At 37.8% G+C, this 21,207-nt stretch overlaps 1 protein-coding gene across 11 annotated transcripts in view; it reads right to left on the bottom strand.

Moving 5' to 3' along the window:
* Positions 1–8,568: 8,568 nt before the first annotated feature.
* Positions 8,569–21,207, bottom strand: part of COMMD10 (COMM domain containing 10) — a 247,673-nt gene continuing 235,034 nt past the window's right edge. For 3 of the 11 annotated variants that reach the window (XM_021939605.2, XM_003900016.5, XM_021939610.2), the window contains one exon: positions 19,634–20,785. In XM_021939605.2, the coding sequence (XP_021795297.1) occupies positions 20,782–20,785 (4 nt within the window). In that variant the 3' untranslated portion in view covers positions 19,634–20,781. The other 8 variants (XR_002522695.2, XR_002522694.2, XR_002522696.2 and 5 more) reach the window with 8 other exon arrangements.

Raw genomic sequence — 21,207 nt, 5'->3', positions numbered from 1 at the left:
AAGCACTGTGTGGTTGCCAGGGCCTTTATGTACTTCACACATTTAACTGTAAAAATTCCAATTGTTTTCAATCTTTGTGCAAGATTCAAATGCCTCCGGAATTAGCATAGATTGTGTTCCTGGACTTAGGCCATCTCCACTTCCCAGCAAATGAACAACAATATGTACAGATCAAAGTTCTGATTACTGGGAAGATATTACTACTCTACTATCTTTCCAGATACCTTGAGTAGGACTATAATACTGTAGCTGACCATTTCTTGCATTTGTAGCTGCCAACATATGCAATATCCTCTGTAATCATCTAATCTAAGATTTCAACCCCTTGCTCTTGCTCAGCTTCCTCTGAAACAGCAATAATTCATAGATTTGGGGTTTTTTTTGTGGTAATTTCTGTATTTTCCAGGTGGCTTCCATTCCTTTTTTTTTTCTCTCCTCTGACTGTGTATTTTCAAATAGCCAATAGAAAAACCCACCAAAAACCCAGTCTTTGAGCTCACCTATTCTTTCCTCTGCCTGGTCCATTCTACTGTTGAGAGCCTCTAATGAATTCTTCAGTTCAGCAAATGTGTTTCTCATTTTCAAGATTTCTGTCTGATTTTTAAAATATTATTTCAGCTAAAAATTGTAATGAAGTTTATTTCATAACTTACTGTATAGCTACTGTTATCAAGTAGTATGTGCATTTGGTATAAGAATAAACATATACAGTATATGGAACCAAAGAGACCTACATAATCAATGGCCAAACGATTTTGACAAAGGTGTTAAGATAACTCAGAGGGGAAAAATGATCTGTTTAACAAATGATGCTGGAAAAATGGGATATCCATTTAGAAAGAAGTGAACCTAGGCTCTCTCTCACATCATTTATCAAAATTATCTTAAAACAAATTACAGACTTTTGGTTCCAAAATGGTAGCATAGAAGCAAGCTGGCTTCACTTCCCACAATATAAAACCATAAACAAATATACAGCAACAACATTTTTACCAGCAACAATCCAGAACTCAAATATGAGGATAAGACAGCTCCCGGGGCCACAGAAGAGTAAAAAACTCTGAGCAAATGGTTAGAGAACTGGACTTTCACATATGTGATGTGTCCCCCACCTCTACCCAGCACTAAATGCATGGAAAATCTCCCCCAAACTCAGAATTTCCACTAGAAAAAGTGAGACTGAAGTGATCAATTAGCTTACCCACCATCTTGGGTGCCTTGGCAGGAGACCTGTCTTTGCCTTGACCCGTGGGAAGCACAGTGACTCCTCAAAGGGAGAAATAACCCTGAGGACAGGCAGAGACAAAAGAGGGAGGGGAGACTGTCATCCACAGCCTGGAAACTCTGCTCTGTTACTTGGCCAAAGGAGACACCATATGAAAGAGGTTGTTCAACAGCACCATGCTGTAGGAGGTATGTTCTACAGGTCTCCTGGGCACAAACCCCCTAGCCAATCAGCCTCGACACACTGATGTGATAATCCCTTTGGGACTGCCCAGATTCATGACAGGCAGAGCTCTGATCATTTATTAATGCCAAGGTGAACCTGGGCTTAAGGTACCACTTAAAGCCAAAAAAGAGGCAGCAACTTAGCACTAAATATTTGCTAGCCAATATATCCAATAAAAACCAAAATAAGCTGAACACAATAAAATGGAGTAAATAACTAATCTTTCAATGCAAACACATAAATCTGTACCCACAAGAAACAACAGCAAGCAGGGAACCATGACCTCCGCAAAAGGACAAAGCAATAATAAGTAGAATCTCTAAGAGACTATGTATCCATGATGAACAAAATATTACTGAGATTTCATTTGCCTCAGGTTCCACTGTGGCTCAGAATGGCACTGTTCCTGACCCAGCCTTTTTTAAAATTTTGATATTTTCTTCATTATTATTTTTTGTTAATCTTTGTTTTTAAAAATATTGCCTTAAAATATTATTTATCTTGATTGCTGAACTTCCTTTAAATTTTGTGTCTGAGGTAAGTGCCTTACTTGTCTACCCTACTCCAGGTCTCCTGCTATGTCTTGAAGGTGAAAACATTGAAATTTTAATACAATTCAATTTAAATGAGTAACTCTATTAACAATTCAGGGGGATGTTAGGATTAAAAACCTTCTAAAAATTTATGTTTTAGACAAAAGGCAGCAAAGCATATACTCCACCTGAGCACTGAGATTGAGGAAATGTATGTCTCACTGATTTCTCATAGAAAAGGCTTATGTGACTACACGTGTGACCTCACGAAGTTTTATTCCACTGTGTAATAGTAAAGGGTCTCCCAGAATCTGTAAGTGAAGGCTCAGTTAAGTGCAGCTTAATGGTTTTAAAGATTAGCTATTAGCTCTCATCGGAATGCAGCAAAAAGTATCCTGGGGACTGTTCCCCATAGGAAAGAATATCTAGGACTTACAAGGCTCTACTGTTGGGGAGTAAGCAAACAAAAGAGCTGCACCCTGTGCCCACTTAATGGTGTCTGGGTCTGGAAAAAGTACCACTTCTGGAAAAAGTGCCGAGGGTAACCTTTATAGCTCCCTGCATTGAGAGGACCCAGGACGAAGAGATGGGACTGAGGACGGCTCTTTGATGTTTCCCTTCTCTGAGCCTCACGAGGTAGCCCAGCCCTACCTGTGGAAATCATGTCGAGTGGAGAAGGGGGCGTGTGTGACTTTCCTAATACCTCAGGAGATCATGTTTTGAACTTTAAAAACATGTGCGGCCACTTGTTATTTGTCTTTTTTGCTTTATCTCTGGGAATCTCTCTGTGATCTTTCCTCCCTGTAATTCTTTAAATTAAAAAAGGCTCAGGGAGAAAACAAAACAAAAAAACAACTTTTTATGTGTCAATGCTGGTGAGATAACTGAAAAGATGAAACTGAAAACCACCTCCTTGGAGACCCAGGAATGAGTCCCAGGACAAAAAAAAAAAAAGTATTTTTTTGTGATTTGCCATGGATTCCAGAAACCACTGTGGTTCCAGGCATCATTTTGGGAGTTAAGAGATAAAAGGACTCTTCCCACCCTCTGGCCATAGTCAAGTGACTGATAAGACGTACCAGTCCAAAACGCAGAGCAGGATAACCACAAGTATACAGTAGTATAGTTTTTGGTAATATAGTTAAGATTTCCTTTCTCCTAAAGTGGCATTCTCAATAACAGAAAGCTTTGAATTATGAGAACAAACTGTATAGAGCCTGACGAACTGTTTCTATGCTCAAGAACTGAATTTAGGGGACTGTCTTCAGCTGTATGGTGATCCCTGTGGTGGACAAATAAGCACAGGCCTTAAGTTTTCCTTAGGAATGAACTAGCTAATATTAAGGCTTTTTAAAAACAAAACTATAACTATTAAAGAAGAATGCATTTTTGGAAATATTTAATTTTCTCTGAGAAGAGAATACCATACAGTTTACAGAAAAATTCACTAGAGCCTCTAAGGTAATGTTAAAAACTCTTTTTACCAAATGTCACCATTACCTCATATTACTTACCTCAGTGCCTCCCAAACTTTTTCTCACATCATCCTACACACAAGATATATTTCTCTATCATATTGGAGTAAACCTTAGAGGATTTTTGAACCCTCAACTAGGCTGCTTACAGCTTAAAGAATTTAAAAGATATATGTGTCAACAGGAAAAAGCTATTGATACAGGAGTTAAAAAGAAATCACTTAGGCAGATAGTGAGGGCACAGGAGTACTTGGTAAGGTTTTCCTTTTAATGAAAAGCAGCCCCCCAATCATTTTCTTTTGTAACAAAGAGCAGCCTGTAAAATCGAGCTACAAACATAGACAAGCAAGCTAGAAGCTTGCACAGGTGAATGTCGGCGGTTGTGCCAATAGAAAGAAGCTACTTGGGAATAGGCATGTTCAAAATGGCAGCTACATCTTCTCTTCTCTCTGCCAGCCATGTGTACAGTATGGAATAGGCAAGATGTCCCTGGCCAAGTAGAAAGCCCGCTTGCATAAGATTAGGGTGGGGCGACCAGCCTCCCTTGTGCACCATGATGGAACCAATCTGTGGGCCCTAGGTAAATCAGACACCACCTCCTCAAGCCTGCCTATAAAATCTGGTACAATCTGCTGCAGGCAGCCTTTCTCTTTCGGATGCCTCTCTCTCATGAGAGAAAGAGAGCTGCTCTCCTCTCTTCTTTATTTTGCCTATTAAACTTTCCACTCCTTAACCCACTCCATGTGTGTGTGTTTGTGACATTAATCTTCTTGGTGCAAGACAACGAATCTCGGGTATTTCCCCAGACAAAGATGCCACTTCACTATATCCATGAAAATATAGGGACCTTTCACCTCAGTTAAATACATGAGAACCTGATCAGTGGTCACATATATGCCAGACAAGTCGCGGAATCTTGTGCTCATTCCAAGACAGAAGGGGCATAATGCTTGCTGGACTTGCTTCGTTTCTGGAGGCAATATAGTTTTCAATGGGTGGCTGCTTTGGTCTATTCACCAAATACCTGATTAAAACCTTGTGTTGACCTAAGTACTGAAATGATTTTCTACCCTACTATGTGATCTAAAACAAAACTTTAACTTATGAAAAGGCATAATATATGTGTTTGTTAAAATTAAACAATTTTTTTCTACATTTCAGAAATCTAGATACATTCATAAAGATAAATTAGTCACTATTGCTCTTTCTGTTTATCTATCTCTCTTTCTTCTACTAAGCACATGCTTTTTCTACTTAGCCTTTATTTGACATATGCTTTTTTTAAAAAACAAAAACAAAAACAAAAAAAACTGTAACATTTGAGATTTGAGTAGGTCTTAAGGCAAGATAAGGCTCTATTACGCCTAGACATCAGTGCTAGTGACCCTGTGAATTCCAAAAGAGCTTGCGGTATCTGTAGAAGCTTGGAGTATCATCTCAAGCCTGTGGTGAGGCCTTTAAGGTTTTGAAGCAAGGCCTTCTCCTTTGAGTCCTTACTGGGCTCTGAGGGATTTTGAACAGGGGAAAGCGGTGACCACAGGATCCAAACTATTCACCATGAGTGCTCTCTGCTCTCCCTATCTATAAAGGTGAGCAGGCGAAGAAACAATCCATTATTGGATGGAAGTGATGTTTATGAGACCGGGGTCTGCCACATCTATCAGGCCATATGGAAAGTTCTCTATGACTAGCTACCTGAGAGGGAAAAAAACTAAAATTCAGGATAAAGAAGCCTCAACTATATGCTGCCTTCAAGAAATGCATCTCATCTATAAAGACCCACACAAACTGAAAGTGTAGAAAAAGCTATTTCTTGCAACTGGAAACCAAAAAAACAGCAGGAGTAGCTATACTTAGATAAAATAGACTATGAATCTAAGATCGTAAAAAGAGATGAAGAAGGTCACTACATAATGATAAAGGAATCAATTTAGCAAGAGGATATAACAATTATAAATAGCTATGCAGCCAACATCAGAGCAGAAAGTATAAAGCAAACATTAATAGACTTAAAAAGAGAGATAGACTGCAATACAATAATAGTAGGGGACTTTAACAGCCCACTCTCAGTAATGGACATATTATCCAGACAGAAAATCAACAATGAACCAGCAGAGTTAAAGTGCACACCAAATCTAATAGGCCTCTCTGACATTTATAGAACATTTCACCCAACTGCTGCAGAATACACGTTATTTTCATTAAAACATGGGACATTCTCCAAAATAGATTACATCTTAGGTCATAAAACAAGTCTGAACACATTTAAAAAAAAAAAACAGAAGTCATATCAGTAATCTTTTCTGAACATAATGAAATCAAACTAGAAATCAGTAACAAAAGGAACCTCAGAGAATACATGAATACATGGAAATTAAACAAAATGCCCCCAAATTACCAATGGATCAATAAAGAAATTAAGAAGAAAATCAAAACTTTCTTAAAACACATGAAAATGGAAATACAAAATACCAAAATCTGTGAGATCCAGCAAAAGCAGTCCTAAGAGGGAAGTTTACAGGGATAAATGGCTGTATCATAAAAGCAGAAAGAGCCTGAGTGTGTGGCTCACGCCTGTAAATTCCAGTGCTTTGGGAGGCCAAGGCAGGTGGATTGCCTGAGCCCAAAAATTTGAGACCAGCCTGGGCAATAAGGCGAAATCCCATATCTACAAAAAATACAAAAATTAGCTACTCAGGAGGCTGAGATGGGAGAATCATCTAAGCCTGGGAAGTTGAGGCTACAGTGAGTTGTGATCATGCCACTGCACTCCAGTCTGGGCAAAACAAAAACAAAAACAAGGCAAAAATACTTCCATAAACATTATAACAATGAATCTTCAGAAACTAGAAAAGCAAGAACAAACCACATTCCAAATCAGTAGAAGAAATAATGAAGATCACAGCAGAAATAAATGAAATAGATATTAAAAAATACAGAAGATCAAAAAAATAAAAAGATGGGCTTTTTAAAAGATAAACAAAATCAACAAACTTTACCTAAACTAAGAAAAAATGAGAGAAGATACAAATAAATAAAATAAGAAACTAAAAAGGAGACATAATAATTGAAGCCTCAGAAACAGAAGGCTGGGCGTGGTGGCTCACACCTGTAATCTCAGCACTTTGGGAGGTCGAAGTGGGTGGATCACCTGAGGTCAGGAGTTCGAGGCAAGCCTGGTCAACATGTTGAAACCCCATCCCTATTAAAAACAAAAACAAAAAATAGCTGGGCATGGTGGCGGGCACCCGAAGTCCCAGGTATTCGGGAGGCTGAGGCAGGAGAATCACTTGAAACCAGGAAGCGGAGGCTGCAGTGAGCTGAGATCAAGCCACTGCACTCCAGCCTGGGTGGAGAGTAAAACTCCATCTCAAAAAAAAAAAAAAAAAAAAAAAAAAGGAGAAAGAAATAGAATCATTAGAAACAATTATGAACAACTACATGCCAACAAATTGGAAAATCTAGAAGATGGATAAACTACTCAACACATACAAACTACGTGTTTCTTGCTTCTCAGCACACAGGCGTATGCACATCTCAAATCAGTTAATCAGCATGCACTCATTCCCAATGACAGCCAACAAAGACATTCTAAACATGGTTTGGCTTTGCTCATACAGACCTTGCAATATCTACATTCATCTTTGGCTCATATGTGACCCATCTGTTGATGAAAAATTAATGAAACACAGTGTGTCACATATGCCCATACATTCATTGTAGGATTCAGGCTAGAAGTCATGCTTTTGGGGATGTGTCAGAGGAATATGTGGAACAAATTCTATTGATTCTTTCCCACTTAATAAAGGATTCCATGCCTTGGCTCCCTGGAAAAACATCTGACCAGAAATAGGAAAACGTCTTGATAAGTAAACCAACATGATAAAGGAAGATCATTAGCATAATTAAGCTACAGATGTTGGAAAGGAGTGATAGAGAGGCTGTACATACGGGTGTGAGACTACATCAGAGAAATGAGGGATACTTTGATTACCGTGAGGGGCATCAAACCCCAAATCCAGCATATTTGACAGACTGCTAGTTGTTTTCCAAAAGGTAACAGCATTGGCAGAGGAATTTCTTAGATCCCAAAAATGGACTCCTTTAGAACTACTAGGTAAAGGATAACCATGTTTTAAGGTATTTTTTTTTAACCACTTCCCGAAATGGCAGTTTGTATTACCACCGCTTCCCGCCCCACTTGGAGAGGCAATGCAATGTAATGTCAAGGGTTTAGACTGAGGATTATAGAATCTGCTGTCTACTCTCGGCTCTGCCAAGAGGGCTACATGACATGGGACAGGTCATTTGTCCCCTCTGAGCCTTACAAGTGGTTAGAGCACTTTGTATTTCCCTGGTTCTTTCTGGGTCTGTGTTGTTTTCATTCTTTCCTTCTGAATGTTCCCTTAGCTTGTCCTTAACAGCAATCATTCACTCCACCTCCCAGTTGGGGGCAATTCTGCTGTTTGACCTGCAGTTGGAGCCAATGCTGCTTATCCCAGTCAACATTATTGATCAACATTACTGAACAAATAAATGATCACACACATGAACAAATTTGTGACGCTTTCCTTTCAGCATGCTAGACCTCTCAGTAGGCTGTTATTACATCTCAACAAATAGGGGTGTTAAAATTAACTCAAATTGTGCTCAATTAATCAGAACTTATTCAAGACTTTCTATGTGTCAGGCATCAAAATAGGCAAGTGCCTGTAGTGATCTGAGATATATGATAAAGTCCCCGCCCATAAGAAACTTTACCTTGTCTGTGACTTCACACCAACATTTAGTGAGTGCATCAACTGGGGTCCAGTCAGGAGACAGGAACCAAACAGTGATTTAAATAAGGGAAGTTTAATATAAAGAATGATTAAGCTGGCTATGCATGGTGGCTCACACCTGTAATTCCAGCACTTTGGGAGGCCAAGGTGGACAGATCACCTGAGGTCAGGAGTTCAAGACCAGCCTAGCCAACATGGTGAAACCCGTCTCTACTAAAAATACAAAAGTTAGCTGGGCACAGTGGTGCATACCTGTAATCCCAGTTACTTGGGAGGCTGAGGCAGGAGAATCACTTGAACCTGGGAGGCAGAGGCTTCAGTGAGCCAAGACCACGCCACTGTACTCCAGCCTGGGCAACAGAGTGAGACCCTATCTCAAAAAAAAAAAAAAAAAAGATTAAGCTATAATAGAACAGTAACTATAAGATGTAAGAGAACTTTATAATGTTCTATAGGGGGCTGAGGGAGAGTGCTCAAAGAAGGATGAAATTGGAAGGGCTCTCCTCAAGGCTCAGATTCATATCTTGCTGCAGGTCTACTTGCAGTTCAATGGATGGAAGACAGGTTTGCTGACCTGTTCATGCCACAGCTGGTTCACAGTCACTGAGCAAGAAGAAAGCTACTCTCTAGGAAGTACCTGAGCCACAGCCAGTGATTGGGTATGCACAGATAGATACACTGGGAATCACTGTTGGGTAGAAGGCTTGGCACTCCTGGTGTCCATGTCAGGAGGGCAAATCTGAGGGGCTGGGTACCAGTGGGTCACAATTGATGAGCAGGTGAGTGGGCATGCAGAGGGGCTGGAGGTACTGCTCTGGGCAAGAGGGCTAGAATTTCCAGTGTCTGTGTTGGGAGGGCTACAGGAAGGTGATGACTAGGCTAGGCCAGGGCTGCAAGCTTACCAAGGGACTATGTGCTCTGGCTGGGGCACAGTACCACCAGATGCACTCACACTCATACCAGTGAACAAAGTGCAGCTGCTGGAGCCTACGAGAGAAGTCCCTTCCTCCTGCATTGTCCCTCCAGCACCCTCTACTTAGAAAACTTAATATGGTACTCACATAAAGGAGGAGAGCTTAAAGGGATTCCAACCATTAACAGCAGAGCAAGTACTCAAGGGAAAATTTGGAGGGGCAAAAATTGATAATTGGCACAGTGAAGTATCAAAAGAGCCTTAAACTAGGGCTTAGATATTCTGAGTTCTAGTCTGAGTTCAGCTGTGTAATCTGAGGCAAGTGACTTAGGTGTCTTAGTTTTTAGTTTATTCACTTACGAAATGGAAATAACACTTGCTCAATTAACTAAAGAATAATGCAAGGATCAAATGAGAACAAGCATATGAAAGGACTTTATAAACTGTAAAGTGCTACACATTTCCAGTGGGTCATTGCTGTGGTAGTTGTATTCAGTATTACACTTACCATCAAGCTGAGTAATGTTTAGTCTGGAATTAAGGCCAAAGAGATGACCCCCTATCTTATTTCGAATCCCTAGCACCTAGTACACTTACTTAAACAAAATAAAGAGGTTTGTCTTTGTTACCAGAACTACAGTTTAAAAAACTTATTTCTTGATGGATAGTCTCATGAAGGTATTGCTGTGTCTACTCAGTCATGATTAACCATAGTCTCTCAAGGGTGGCACACACTAATCTTTCCCCATTTTTCATCTTACCAGAATGCTGCTGGTGGAGTCCGTAGGAAGAGCCTTTTTGCCCTCTGATCAACCTCTACCTGAGGACCTAAGGCAATGCTTTTATTGTAGCTCCTGATATGCAAGCAGAACTAGAGCACTCCAGAAGTAACCTCATTTGACTGGCCTATTAGTTAATGGGTAAATACATGTATAAATGAATGAATGACTAAGCAAATAGAGTTACCCGGCCAAGGCCGTGCTCAGCATCCTATTAGAATACAATAATTATAAGGCTATCAAAAACCATTGTTCTTTAAATATAATGCCTTTTCACACACACACATGCATGCACACACACACACAACACTACCTCTGTACAGTTTCCTCCATTCCTTCCTCCTTCTTTTCAAATAAATGAAGAAATCCTGAGTATATATACAAAATAGCTGTTATTTGTGTATTTGCAGCCTGAAACTCACAGTAGAAAATACCAGGGTTCTGTCTTGGCATCTTGGGCACTGCTCTCTGAGATCTGGAGTCTCTCTCTGTGTGAAGGGTAAGTTCCTGATGGTCTCTGCCTGTCCTGGGACCGCTGTTGATTCACGCAGGGCGACAGCCGAGAACAAGCTGTGGCTGAAGAGGGCAAAATATGAGGACATGCTAATTGGTTTGGGAAAGGAACCTCCTGCCATCCGGCTCTCTGCCCCCACAACAGTGGTCAGAAAGGAGAAGCAGAAAGAGGCAAACAAGCTGAATGGTTCTGAAACATATCGTGGGACATTTCAGACGCCCCTGCAGGGAACTGAAATGTTGCATGTTCTTTAAAGCTAAATATCACTAATTTAATTTAAATAAATTTTTTTGTACTGCCTGTAACACGTTTTGTGGATGAAGCTCAGAAGAAAAAAAAAAAAAAGACGCATATATATTCAGGTATGGTAGTAGTTAATTGTCCAAGGCAGAAATGACTTGGCATTGCAGAATCAGTTTCTTCTGCTTTTGATACACACTGGGATAGGTTAAATACTTCAGGGTGAAAATAACATGGAAAAAGCCTTTCATTCATTCATTCCCCTGCCTCAAGCACATCTCATGGGTTTCAAATGATGTAAATCATTCCAACTTGTAGATGATCAAATACGTTTAAAAAAGGAGGCACAAAGGTAGCCCTGAAGCCGCCTAGACATCTGTTACTGGAGCACACAAGAGTAACTTGATCCATCAGTTAACATCTCATCCTCTCTTTTTCTTGGTTTCCTACTTAGCTATGTTGCACTGTAAATGCTTAGTCTGGAAAGAGAGGAGCAATGTTTTGTACTGTTCTTTTTCTTCTACAAATGCAGCAAACAGCCAAAAGACAGAATCAAGCCAGGCTACTAAGGGCATATTCCATACCTCCTCACTTTCCTAGGGAGCTAGACGGGGATGTTGAAGTTCAAGTTCTCACTCAGAAGCATATAGAGGAAAGTGAGTGTAAGGTCAATTTCCACCATGCCAGGAACTGGGAGCAGACTCTCAATGGTCCACTGTGGCAGGAAGGTAGCCAATGAGCCTTTGATACTGACCCAGCAATGTCTTCCCTCAGCTTTCAGGGAGGTGAAATTTTTGCTCATTTAGAATGGAGGGTTAGAAGTGTCAAGCAGGTCTTCTTTGGGAGTCAGTCACTGATTTCAAAGCCTTCTTCTCTTACTGGAGGGTCACTTGAGAGTTGAAAGGTACGAATGATACCTTTGATATTTTTGCCTATAGCTCTCTGCATGTTTATCACTGAAAAAAAAAAGACAGATCTGCTAAGAAGACCTATAAAGGACAGAGGCTGAAATTGTGATTGTATTAATGGAACCTGACTAGAAAATTTTCAAATGCCCAAATCTTAACCTGCCATTCACTCCTGATGCTGACATTTCCAAAAGAGCTACACGTAGAAAGATTGATAGCAACTGGGAACCAAAATGACAATTATCTTTCAGAGCTTGGTAAGGTTGTGTAAGAGCATATGTTCATTCTTAAGGCCTAAGAAAGACACTCCCTCCCTACCTGCCCCTCTTCCCCACACACCTCAGCTTCTCCTCAAAATCTGGACTATCTCTATCCAACCCATGGAGTGGAAGCAAGAGATGCAAGAGCAGCACCATCCAAGGGCATGGTCTTTTTACAGTCAATCTGGTCATCGATAAACACGGCCAACCAATACTTTAACTGACCAAACAGAATGGCAAGTCATTCTTCCCTAAAGGATGTGGGAGAACCAGAGAGGGCCAATAGGGAAGTAGGCAGAGAGGCAGAAGCATTTCTTCTTCTATAACATATTCACCTTCTTTCCATAAAAATGTTCTATTTGAAATCCTATACAGAGAAGTTTATGAAATTGATTTGGCTTCCTTTAGTAGACCCTAAAGTTAAAACCCTTACAAAAATGATGAAATAAGGTTTAAATATTTAATTATAGGAGAATTTTTAACATTTCAAAAAATACAATCCTATGGAAAGAAAATTTGACCTGTTGTGGCTCTGTTTGTTCAAGTAGACTCTTGTAACCCTGGATCTCCTTACATAGACTCTCGAGCTAAATATAAACATGAATTAAAAGAATTGTCAAAGATTATCTTGGTTACAGGTTTAACTGAAAGAGTAAACTAAAGAAAAGGTATCAAAGAGTAGAAATGCATTTACAGGAATGGCATTAACTTAAGGAAAATGATCCTGGAAAATTAGAGACGGGAAGAGTGCTTCATGGGAACCAGTACAGAACCACAGCACTGTAAAATCAGGGCATTTGGGTAAATGCCTATTGAGGGCCTGAAGAAATAATCTCACAGGTGGTGGCCACACTCTACTGGTCCATCAGTTTAGGGCACCTATCAACACGTATGACCCTGCCAAGCAGAACTTTACAAGATCACTGACCCAACCATATAAAGGAGGTTAACAGCATATCTAGCAAAGATGGCCACCCCCAGAGTCCTCCAAGCCTGCTGTGCGAGAAATGCCTGTGCTGGATAATTTGCAAGTCCAGAAAGCCGATGCATCCAAACTCAGTTTCTTTTTACTACTCTAGTTACTTTGTTTGGATGACATAAGGAAAGAACACACTTTGCAGTAAGAACCAAAACTCTGACAAAGAGGGCCTTGAGTTTCAAGGATTCACAGGGCATTCTGCCACAAGGTAGAAAAGTTAGATGTTATAAATCATTACTCTATCATAAGAAACTGATCCTTCACATTGGGCTCCACATCTAAGGGCACAGTCTTAGTTGCATAGGGAAATTTTAAACTAAAATTAAACTAAACTATTACTGAACAGCTTTCTGTGTGGCTCTGTTTATCTTGCCTGCATTCTGTACTATCTATGTCAACATCTGATTTTTGTCCAGCTGGTACATTTGTGATAAGCTGGAACAATCTGTGCCACGTAAAGGGAGACTTAAAAAAACTTTGTCAGAATTGTCCCACATCAGTGAGGAAAGCCTGTTTGTAGGCAGTGTGTATAGGAGTGTGTGTATGTCTTTAATCAAGATACTCTTTTCAGCAGGAAATTAAAATCTTCTGGGTAATGAGCTCAGAAAATCTATACACACTGTACCTATATTTCAATATAAGAATGTTGTTGATGTCTCTCCGGAGCACTTCATTTTGACCCTGTCACATAAATCAACTCTGAAATTGCTAGGAATGTAACTGTTTTCAGTCTTTGCAGCATCAGTACCCAGAAGCATGTGTAGGTCAACTTCATGAATACCATAAATCTTTTCACAGCAATGGGAGAACTTGCTCTAGCCTTCTGGAGGGCAGAAATCTGGGTCTCTGGTTGGTTATAAGGCTTTTATTCTCATGTTTATCTCCTGGATGATGAATAAAAGGTTCAGTGACCTCAGGAGATACTCCCTAGAAGGGATGTGGCTATTCTCTAATGGAATTACCAAATACCAGCATATCTGGCTAAACCAGTTTGAAATCTACTTTTGCACAACTTTAAGTTTACAATTATTTTAAGAATTTAGATGCTACTGTGCAAATAAATGGAGAGAGCCAAAGGTAGAGAAAAACTATTTACGTAGTCTATTAATTGATTCAGTCAGTATTTCTAAAGCACCCCAATGTTGATAGAACTACTTGCATCAGCATGGAAGAGAGTGAGAAGCTGAACTGCAAAGCAGAGCACATGCTCTAGAATACACAAGTCACCTTTTCTCTAATCAGCTGGAAATTACTGTGCTCCTCTGCCAAACCATAACCACATTCTTGGGATGGAAAGGAACGCTGGCGCTTCTAAGGCTGATGTGTTAAAGCAGCCTTTTCCAGGGGCCAGCAGCTTTTTCCTTTGTCCCCTTATGTAGTCTGGTTGAAACTGCAGAAGAGTTTGAAATGTGCACTAGAAGTAGTGCACAAAGGAAACTCAGAAATCTCAGAAGGAAGGAGAGATGAGGAAAGGCCTTGAGAAATCACCGCACTCCTTGCCTTACAGCAAGTCTATATTTTTTATAGATTAAAAAAACTTTATTATTGACTTTTCCTTTAAAGTTTTGGGTAGAATGTACAGTGTTTTTAATTTTTATTTGCCAATTAAAAAATACAAACACAAGTCAGAAAAAAATAAATGCAGCTATTAAATTTACTATTAACTGCTTTCCTTTACCTAGATTTTTTGAAGGAAAAAAATCTTTAAAACTCATTAAAAAATCAGATTCTCATTAAAAGATGCTAAAAATGACTGAACTCTGGTTTCACTAAAGGAACATTATCATATATTCATTATTTTTTCTGCCTTGGAGATTAAAACAGCCTCTCTAAGCCTGTAGCACCTTCTTCCTTACAGATTTATAGACTGGACTTGCTTCACCTTTCTTGTCTTTGCAGATTGTTTCTTTTGAAAGAAAAATCAGTAATTTTCCATTTCAAATAAAACAAAGGAGGCTATTAAAACTGCCATCACTTAGATTTGGATTGTAGGTCTCCATAACAGCTAGTACAACCTTATACTTCAGAGAAAAGCAAAAGAGCTTCAAAAAGACTTCAAGAGTGTGCATGTGGGGAGATGGAAGCAATGGTTAAAAATCCTTAAAATTCTCCAAAATTAAAAATGCCATTAAGCTTTACTATAAAATACCTCAAATTAAAGTGTTCCTAATTTTAGCATTAAATGAGGCTGGTCTATTGAGTAGGACTATTTGCATAATGATGGCAAAAAAAAAAAAAAAATCAAAGTTTTAGGGAAGCAAAATTGATCTGAAATTTAAATTCTAATTCCTGAGTAGCTTCTGACTAATGCATCTCAGTAAATCAGAACCATCCCAGTCGTCTTACTCAACAGTAGAAAAAGAATTATGGAAAGACTTTGTGGGAAATTTACAATATACTCTTACGGTTTCTCAAAACTTTTGTCTCAAAATAACCACACTGAGGGAGGGAGGTGAATATAGGTTCCTAGTAGCACTGAGAATTTAGCCTGAAGTTGCAGGCTGCAAGCACAAAGGTTTTGTTTTGTTTTGTTTTTTAAAGTTTCCCATTTCCTCTTGAACATTTATATGTATTTTGCCATAAAATGTTAATCTCCATTTTAAAATATGTTTTACATTACTGCAATTACAATAAAATAATGTTGCCACCATATTAGTTAGGCTACAGGCAAAATTGCTGTGTATAGCCTAAACTGATTCCAAATTTAACTACTCAAACAAGATATTTTATTTCTGTCAAGGGCATGGAGACAGTTGTGTTCTACAAGGATATTCAGGGACCCAGGTTCCTTCTATCTTGTTGCTCCCTACCTCTTAAAGCATTAGCATTCTTGTCTGCTCAAAGCTGACTCAGCTCCAAATTTGGGTTTCAGTCACAGAAAGGGGAAGACAACTGGAGATAAAGGATCACTTCCATTCACAATTCATTAGCGACACTTAGTTCCATGGCTGCAGTAGCTGCAAAAGAGGATGGAAAATGTAATTTCTTCTACCTCTGACAAAAAGTAGAAGTGATGCTATTGAAATATATACAATGTCCATCTTATGACTTTTTGTGTTCCCTACCAACTACCTCTTTATTCCTCTAGGAATGCTCCAGTTTAGAAAGCACAGTACAAAGCAGGGTGCTGCATCTTTTCTTTCTATAAAGGGCCAGGTTTTAGGCTTTGTGGGCCATATGGTCTCTGCTGCAACTACTCAACTCTGTTGTTCAAAAGTAGCTACAGACTACATGTAAACAAATGAACATGGCTGTTGTTTTAGTTATCTATTGCAGCATAACAAATTATTACAAAGTTAGAGGTTTAAAACAACAAAGTTTTCATCTCACAATTACCATGGGCAGAGTTCAAGCATAGTTTATTTGGGTCCTTTGTTTAGAATCTCACAAGGCTACAATAAGAGTCAGTTGGACTGTGTTCTCATCTAGAAGCTTAACAGGGAAAAAACCAAAAACAAAACAACAACAACAAAAACTATTTCCAGGCTAATTCAAGGTTGTTTGCAGAATTTACTTCCTTGAGGTTATAAGGCTAAGGGCCTCAATTTCTTGGTGGCTGTTGTTCTCTCTCAGCCCCTAGAGGTCACCCTCAGTTCCTTGCCATGTAGCCCTATCCACAGCCTCTCTTATAACATGGTATTATTTCTTCAATGCAAAGAAGAGAGAAAGTCTCAAGAGTGAGCTTGGTAGCAAGACAGCTGTGTTCCAATAAAACTTTATTTACAAAGACAAGCAGTAGGTCATGTCTATCATTTGCTGACCCTTGGTATAATGAATGAAGTGTAGAAGACATTATTTAAGGTAAGAAGAAATCAAAGTTCATTGAGTAGAGAAAAAGTTAGATTTCTCAGAGCCAGAAGGGCCATGTGGAAAGGTACTCAGAAAAAAATATTTTTTTCATTCTGGTCCCATAATACATGTATTACCTCATTTTTTAAATAAAAAATAAAAGCAGAATTGGCATTGTATTAGAATCTGTGATTATAAAATGGAGTTGTTATTAGAATGCCAAATAAGTTTAAAGTGAAGGGGCTTCATAGCAAGCTTTCTACAATTTTGACTCTAATTCAAACTTCACCTGGAAAAATTTCAACAGAAAGCCTGCTAATTTTCTTAGTGATTACAAAAATGTCAGCTAATGCTTATTATATGATTGAGATTCAAGGATTATGCTAAATGTTTAACATGAATTTCACTGAATCTTCAAAATATCTTCAAAATAATAACTCATGTAATGTAATGAGTTATAATAATAGGAATAGTAATCTAAATAACATGAGTTATTTATTTTGAAGATTATTATATATTATTATATAGGCCTTATTATATAAGCCCTTACACTTAAATACTGAGTTATTGGCTCTCATATTTGCTGATTTTTTAAAGAGATTTCCTTTTCAATCCTTCTATAGTTATCAACATGACATATCTCAATATGTCCCATCACTCTTCCTAAACCAGCATTAATCTTAGGTTATAAAGAATGTTGAGGGTGAAATGTATAGAAGGAAGAAGGGGCTGCTGAAGGTGGCTTGAAGCAAGTGAGTTCTCATTAATTGTGAGAGTACAAATTAATATAACCCTTTGTAGAAACAATTCAGCAATATATATCAAAGGCCTTGAAACACGTAAATGTATTTTTGAAAATACACAAGAGGTTTGTATATTTGTATTATAAGATGTCTGTTTTTTTGTTTGTTGAGATGGGGTTTTGCTCTGTTGCCCATGCTAAAGGGCAGTGGCATGATCATGGCTCACTACAGCCTCAACTGCCTGGGCTCAAGCAGTTCTCCCACCTCAGCCTCCCAAGTAGTTGGGACCACCTGTGTGTGCCACACCTGGCTAATTTATTACTATTATTTTTTGTAGAGACAGGACTCGCTATGTTGCCCATGCTGGTCTCAATCTCCTGGGCTCAAGCAATCTGCCCACCTCAGCCTCCCAAAGTGCTAGGATTATAGACATGAACCACAGCACCCACCAAATGTTTGCAGTATTAGGTAGGAACTTCCAGGAAGTGAGATGGCAAAATGGAGCAACTTTGTTTTAATGAGCAACTATATATATATATATGTATGAGAAAAGGTATCATTTTGTCACCTAGGCTGAAGTACAGTGGGGTGATAGAATGACTCTGTAGCCTCAACCTTCCAGGCTCAGGTGATCCTCCCACTTCAGCCTCCTGAGTAGCTGAGACTACAGGCATTCACAACCAAGCCTGGATAATTTTTGTATTTTTTAATAGAAATAAGGCTTTGCCATGTCGCCTAGACTGTTCTTAAACTCCTGGGCTCAGGTGATCCTCCTGCCTCAGCCTCCCAAAGTGTTGGGATTACAGGCATGAGCCACCAAACCTGGCCTCATTTTATAATGGAAATTCTATTAAAGATAAAAACAGAAAATAAATCTTCATACTTTTGACACAGCAACTCTACTTCTAGGAATCTATACTAAATATCATGAGAGATGTGGTCTAGGGTTTATGTATAATTATATTTATCAGTGAGTTCCTTATGTTAAAAAATTAGAATAATCTAAATGTGCCAAAATTTGGATAATGTAATTATTTCGAGACATATAAAGTATATAAAGTATAGATCATTCAAATGATGAAATATTTAATATACATTAAAATTATGTTTGCGCAATAAGGATATGAAAAATGCTCATGCTGTAAGGGTACATAAAGCAAAGTATGAAACAATTTATGGCATTACTTCAATTTGTTAGGAAAGAAGAAAAAATGAACAAGAAAGATAAATGGATACAAAAAAACTGCAATAAATCTATCAAACTATCATTAATGGCCATTTTTGGATGATAGGATTCGATAAGTTTAGATTAGTTATTTATGATTTTTTGGTATTTCCTTAATAAAAATAATTGTAATAATTTATAATTAGGGAATAATTACAAATATAATTTGTAATAGATATAAAAATTAGTTCCTCTTTCTAACAAGCAATTCTATGTCTATTCAATCCTCATGTCACACACTCGTGAAAGACATACAGTAAATTTACTTGCCAAGATTGCAGTTCCAGGCCCCATTAATCTCCTCATTCATCTTACTTTTATAAAAAAGCAACATGCACTTAATACTCTTTAGAAATGCCACATGTTCTTTGACTTGTGCATCATAACAACAGTAATGTTTTAAGAAAGAAAGAAAGTTATCTTCAACTAAATATTTCAGAAATAATTATCTTCTTAGTTGGCATTAGACCTTCTACTTGCCCTTTATTTAGTGTCTCTGAGTCAGACTTTGTTGAACCAGACTAATGGAAAGAATACTATTTCCCATATTTTTGCATAGGTTTAAAGATATTTCTTTTAGGGAGCATGTAACGAACTACTTTCAGAAAACTTCATTTCTAACCATCATATTTAACTTGGATACCTACATCAAGAATTCAGTTTGGTCACTAAACCAATGAAAACTTCTGTTTATCTATACGGCTACTGTCAGGAAGGCCTATCAAATTTAACTTGGGATGATGTATATTTATATGTACATGAGAAAAAGTCTGAAAGAATGTTAACCAAAATGTTTATAGTACCTCTAGGACTTCAGGTGTTTACCTCTGAGAACTGGCAAAACAGAGCATAAAAAAGTAGGAGAGATCCTACAAGCCACATTACATTAAAAACATGCCTTCCAGATATTCTACCAATGAAAGTTTGAGTTTAAAAACTTTTAAAATCAATCAACTATGGAAAACTGGAATAGTTGTATTGTGAAATAATCCAAACTCTCAATTCTTCTAAGCAACAGCTTACAAATAGATACACAAACAAATGTGGGTATAAATTCCATATACTGAATATTTGAGAGATATTTAACAGTTGTATTTCCCAGATATTTCAAATAAGAAATGTGCTTCAATTTCAATGACTTCGGTTATTTAAATATAGGACATTTCTGAAATCAAATTTCTTCATGTGAAGAAAGTCATGTTTGATTCTCTCTCTTTTTGGGAACAATATAGATATTTCATTCATAAAAAATGCAAGTTTTTTTAAACAAATGTATGTAAATGTACTCATTTACAAACATTCATGGCATAAAATATACTATAAATGTATAAAATAAAAAAAGTACACTTCAACCAATCCTAAGACACTAAAATTTTATTAACAGAATTCAACATATTTATAGAAAGAGAATATAAAAGGTATCTGATTTGAATAATGGTGCCCATTTAGCACGCATTACGATTATTTTATTCAAGACCTGATTCTGTCTCCCAAACTATAAAGTGAATCATTATTAATTTGCAGCATAAAGAAAAACACACAAAAACCTGGACTATTATTAAATCATTAAACTCAGAGAGAAACTGAAGTTGACAGAGAAGCTCAGACTGGAATTAACTGATACCATACTACTCACTATTTTACATTTCTTTCCTCTATTATTTCTGAAGCAAAATATACTCATCATATTCAAATAAAAATGCCATAGTGTATTTGATTGTATGTGGCTACTTTCTTAATTTTATTTATGTAATTACCAAAGCTCTGTATTCTACTAAGGTACACATCTTATCTTGTATCCATGGACCCTCCTTGATACATTATGGTATCATCAAGCAAGTTTTAAAAACTAAGCAGGACAGGCAAGAAAGCAACACTATGACAGTAAAAACAATATGGTATTCACTTTTGTTTCCTTTAAAGCGGAAGTGTTCTTAATAATTACTGTTGGCTGACAGAACTAAAGAAAGTATATTAGAACCTCAGTACTCTTAACAATGATCTCTCTTGGTTGTTATTTGTCTAAGAAGTGATAAGCCATATAATTTACAGAAAGCAAGCCACTGAATCCTTCAGAAAACACAACCTGGCAATGTATCTTCAATGCAAAATAATGAGGTGGCAGGAGCGTGATGAAAAAAACAGTCTTCGAAAACATCATGTAAGGGAGTCCAGTTGTGCTTGTATAGTCTCTAGCTATTTACAAAGACAAAAAAAAAAAAAAAAAGACATTAGTGAAGGGAATGAAACTCATATCAATTGTTATTTAGACACATGCAAATAGAAAGGAAAAAATGGCATTGGTAACTATGAATATTAAATCCATTCACATAGCAATAAAATTACCAGTTAGAATATTTTTCTTTTTATGTGAAGATATTAGAATTTGTGCTTGAAAATTTAAGTTTTCAAATTTTCAAAGAAAGAAGATTTCGTAATACTGTTAAGTGTCTTCAGCTGTTTCATTTTAAATTATCACTACATAATTTTGTTTTTAATGAGACATGGGGTTTTATTGGAGGTTTATGTACGAGGGAGTGAGTACAGTGGTGGTGGGCTGAACAGGATAACCACATGCATGGTCCAGTGGCAGTGGGCTGGGCAGAAGAACTGCCTAC

This window comes from Papio anubis, chromosome 5 (assembly GCF_008728515.1).
Source record: "Papio anubis isolate 15944 chromosome 5, Panubis1.0, whole genome shotgun sequence".
Lineage (NCBI taxonomy): Eukaryota > Metazoa > Chordata > Mammalia > Primates > Cercopithecidae > Papio > Papio anubis.
Note: the sequence above shows the minus strand (reverse complement) of the source record. Positions and strands in the feature narration are given on the sequence as shown.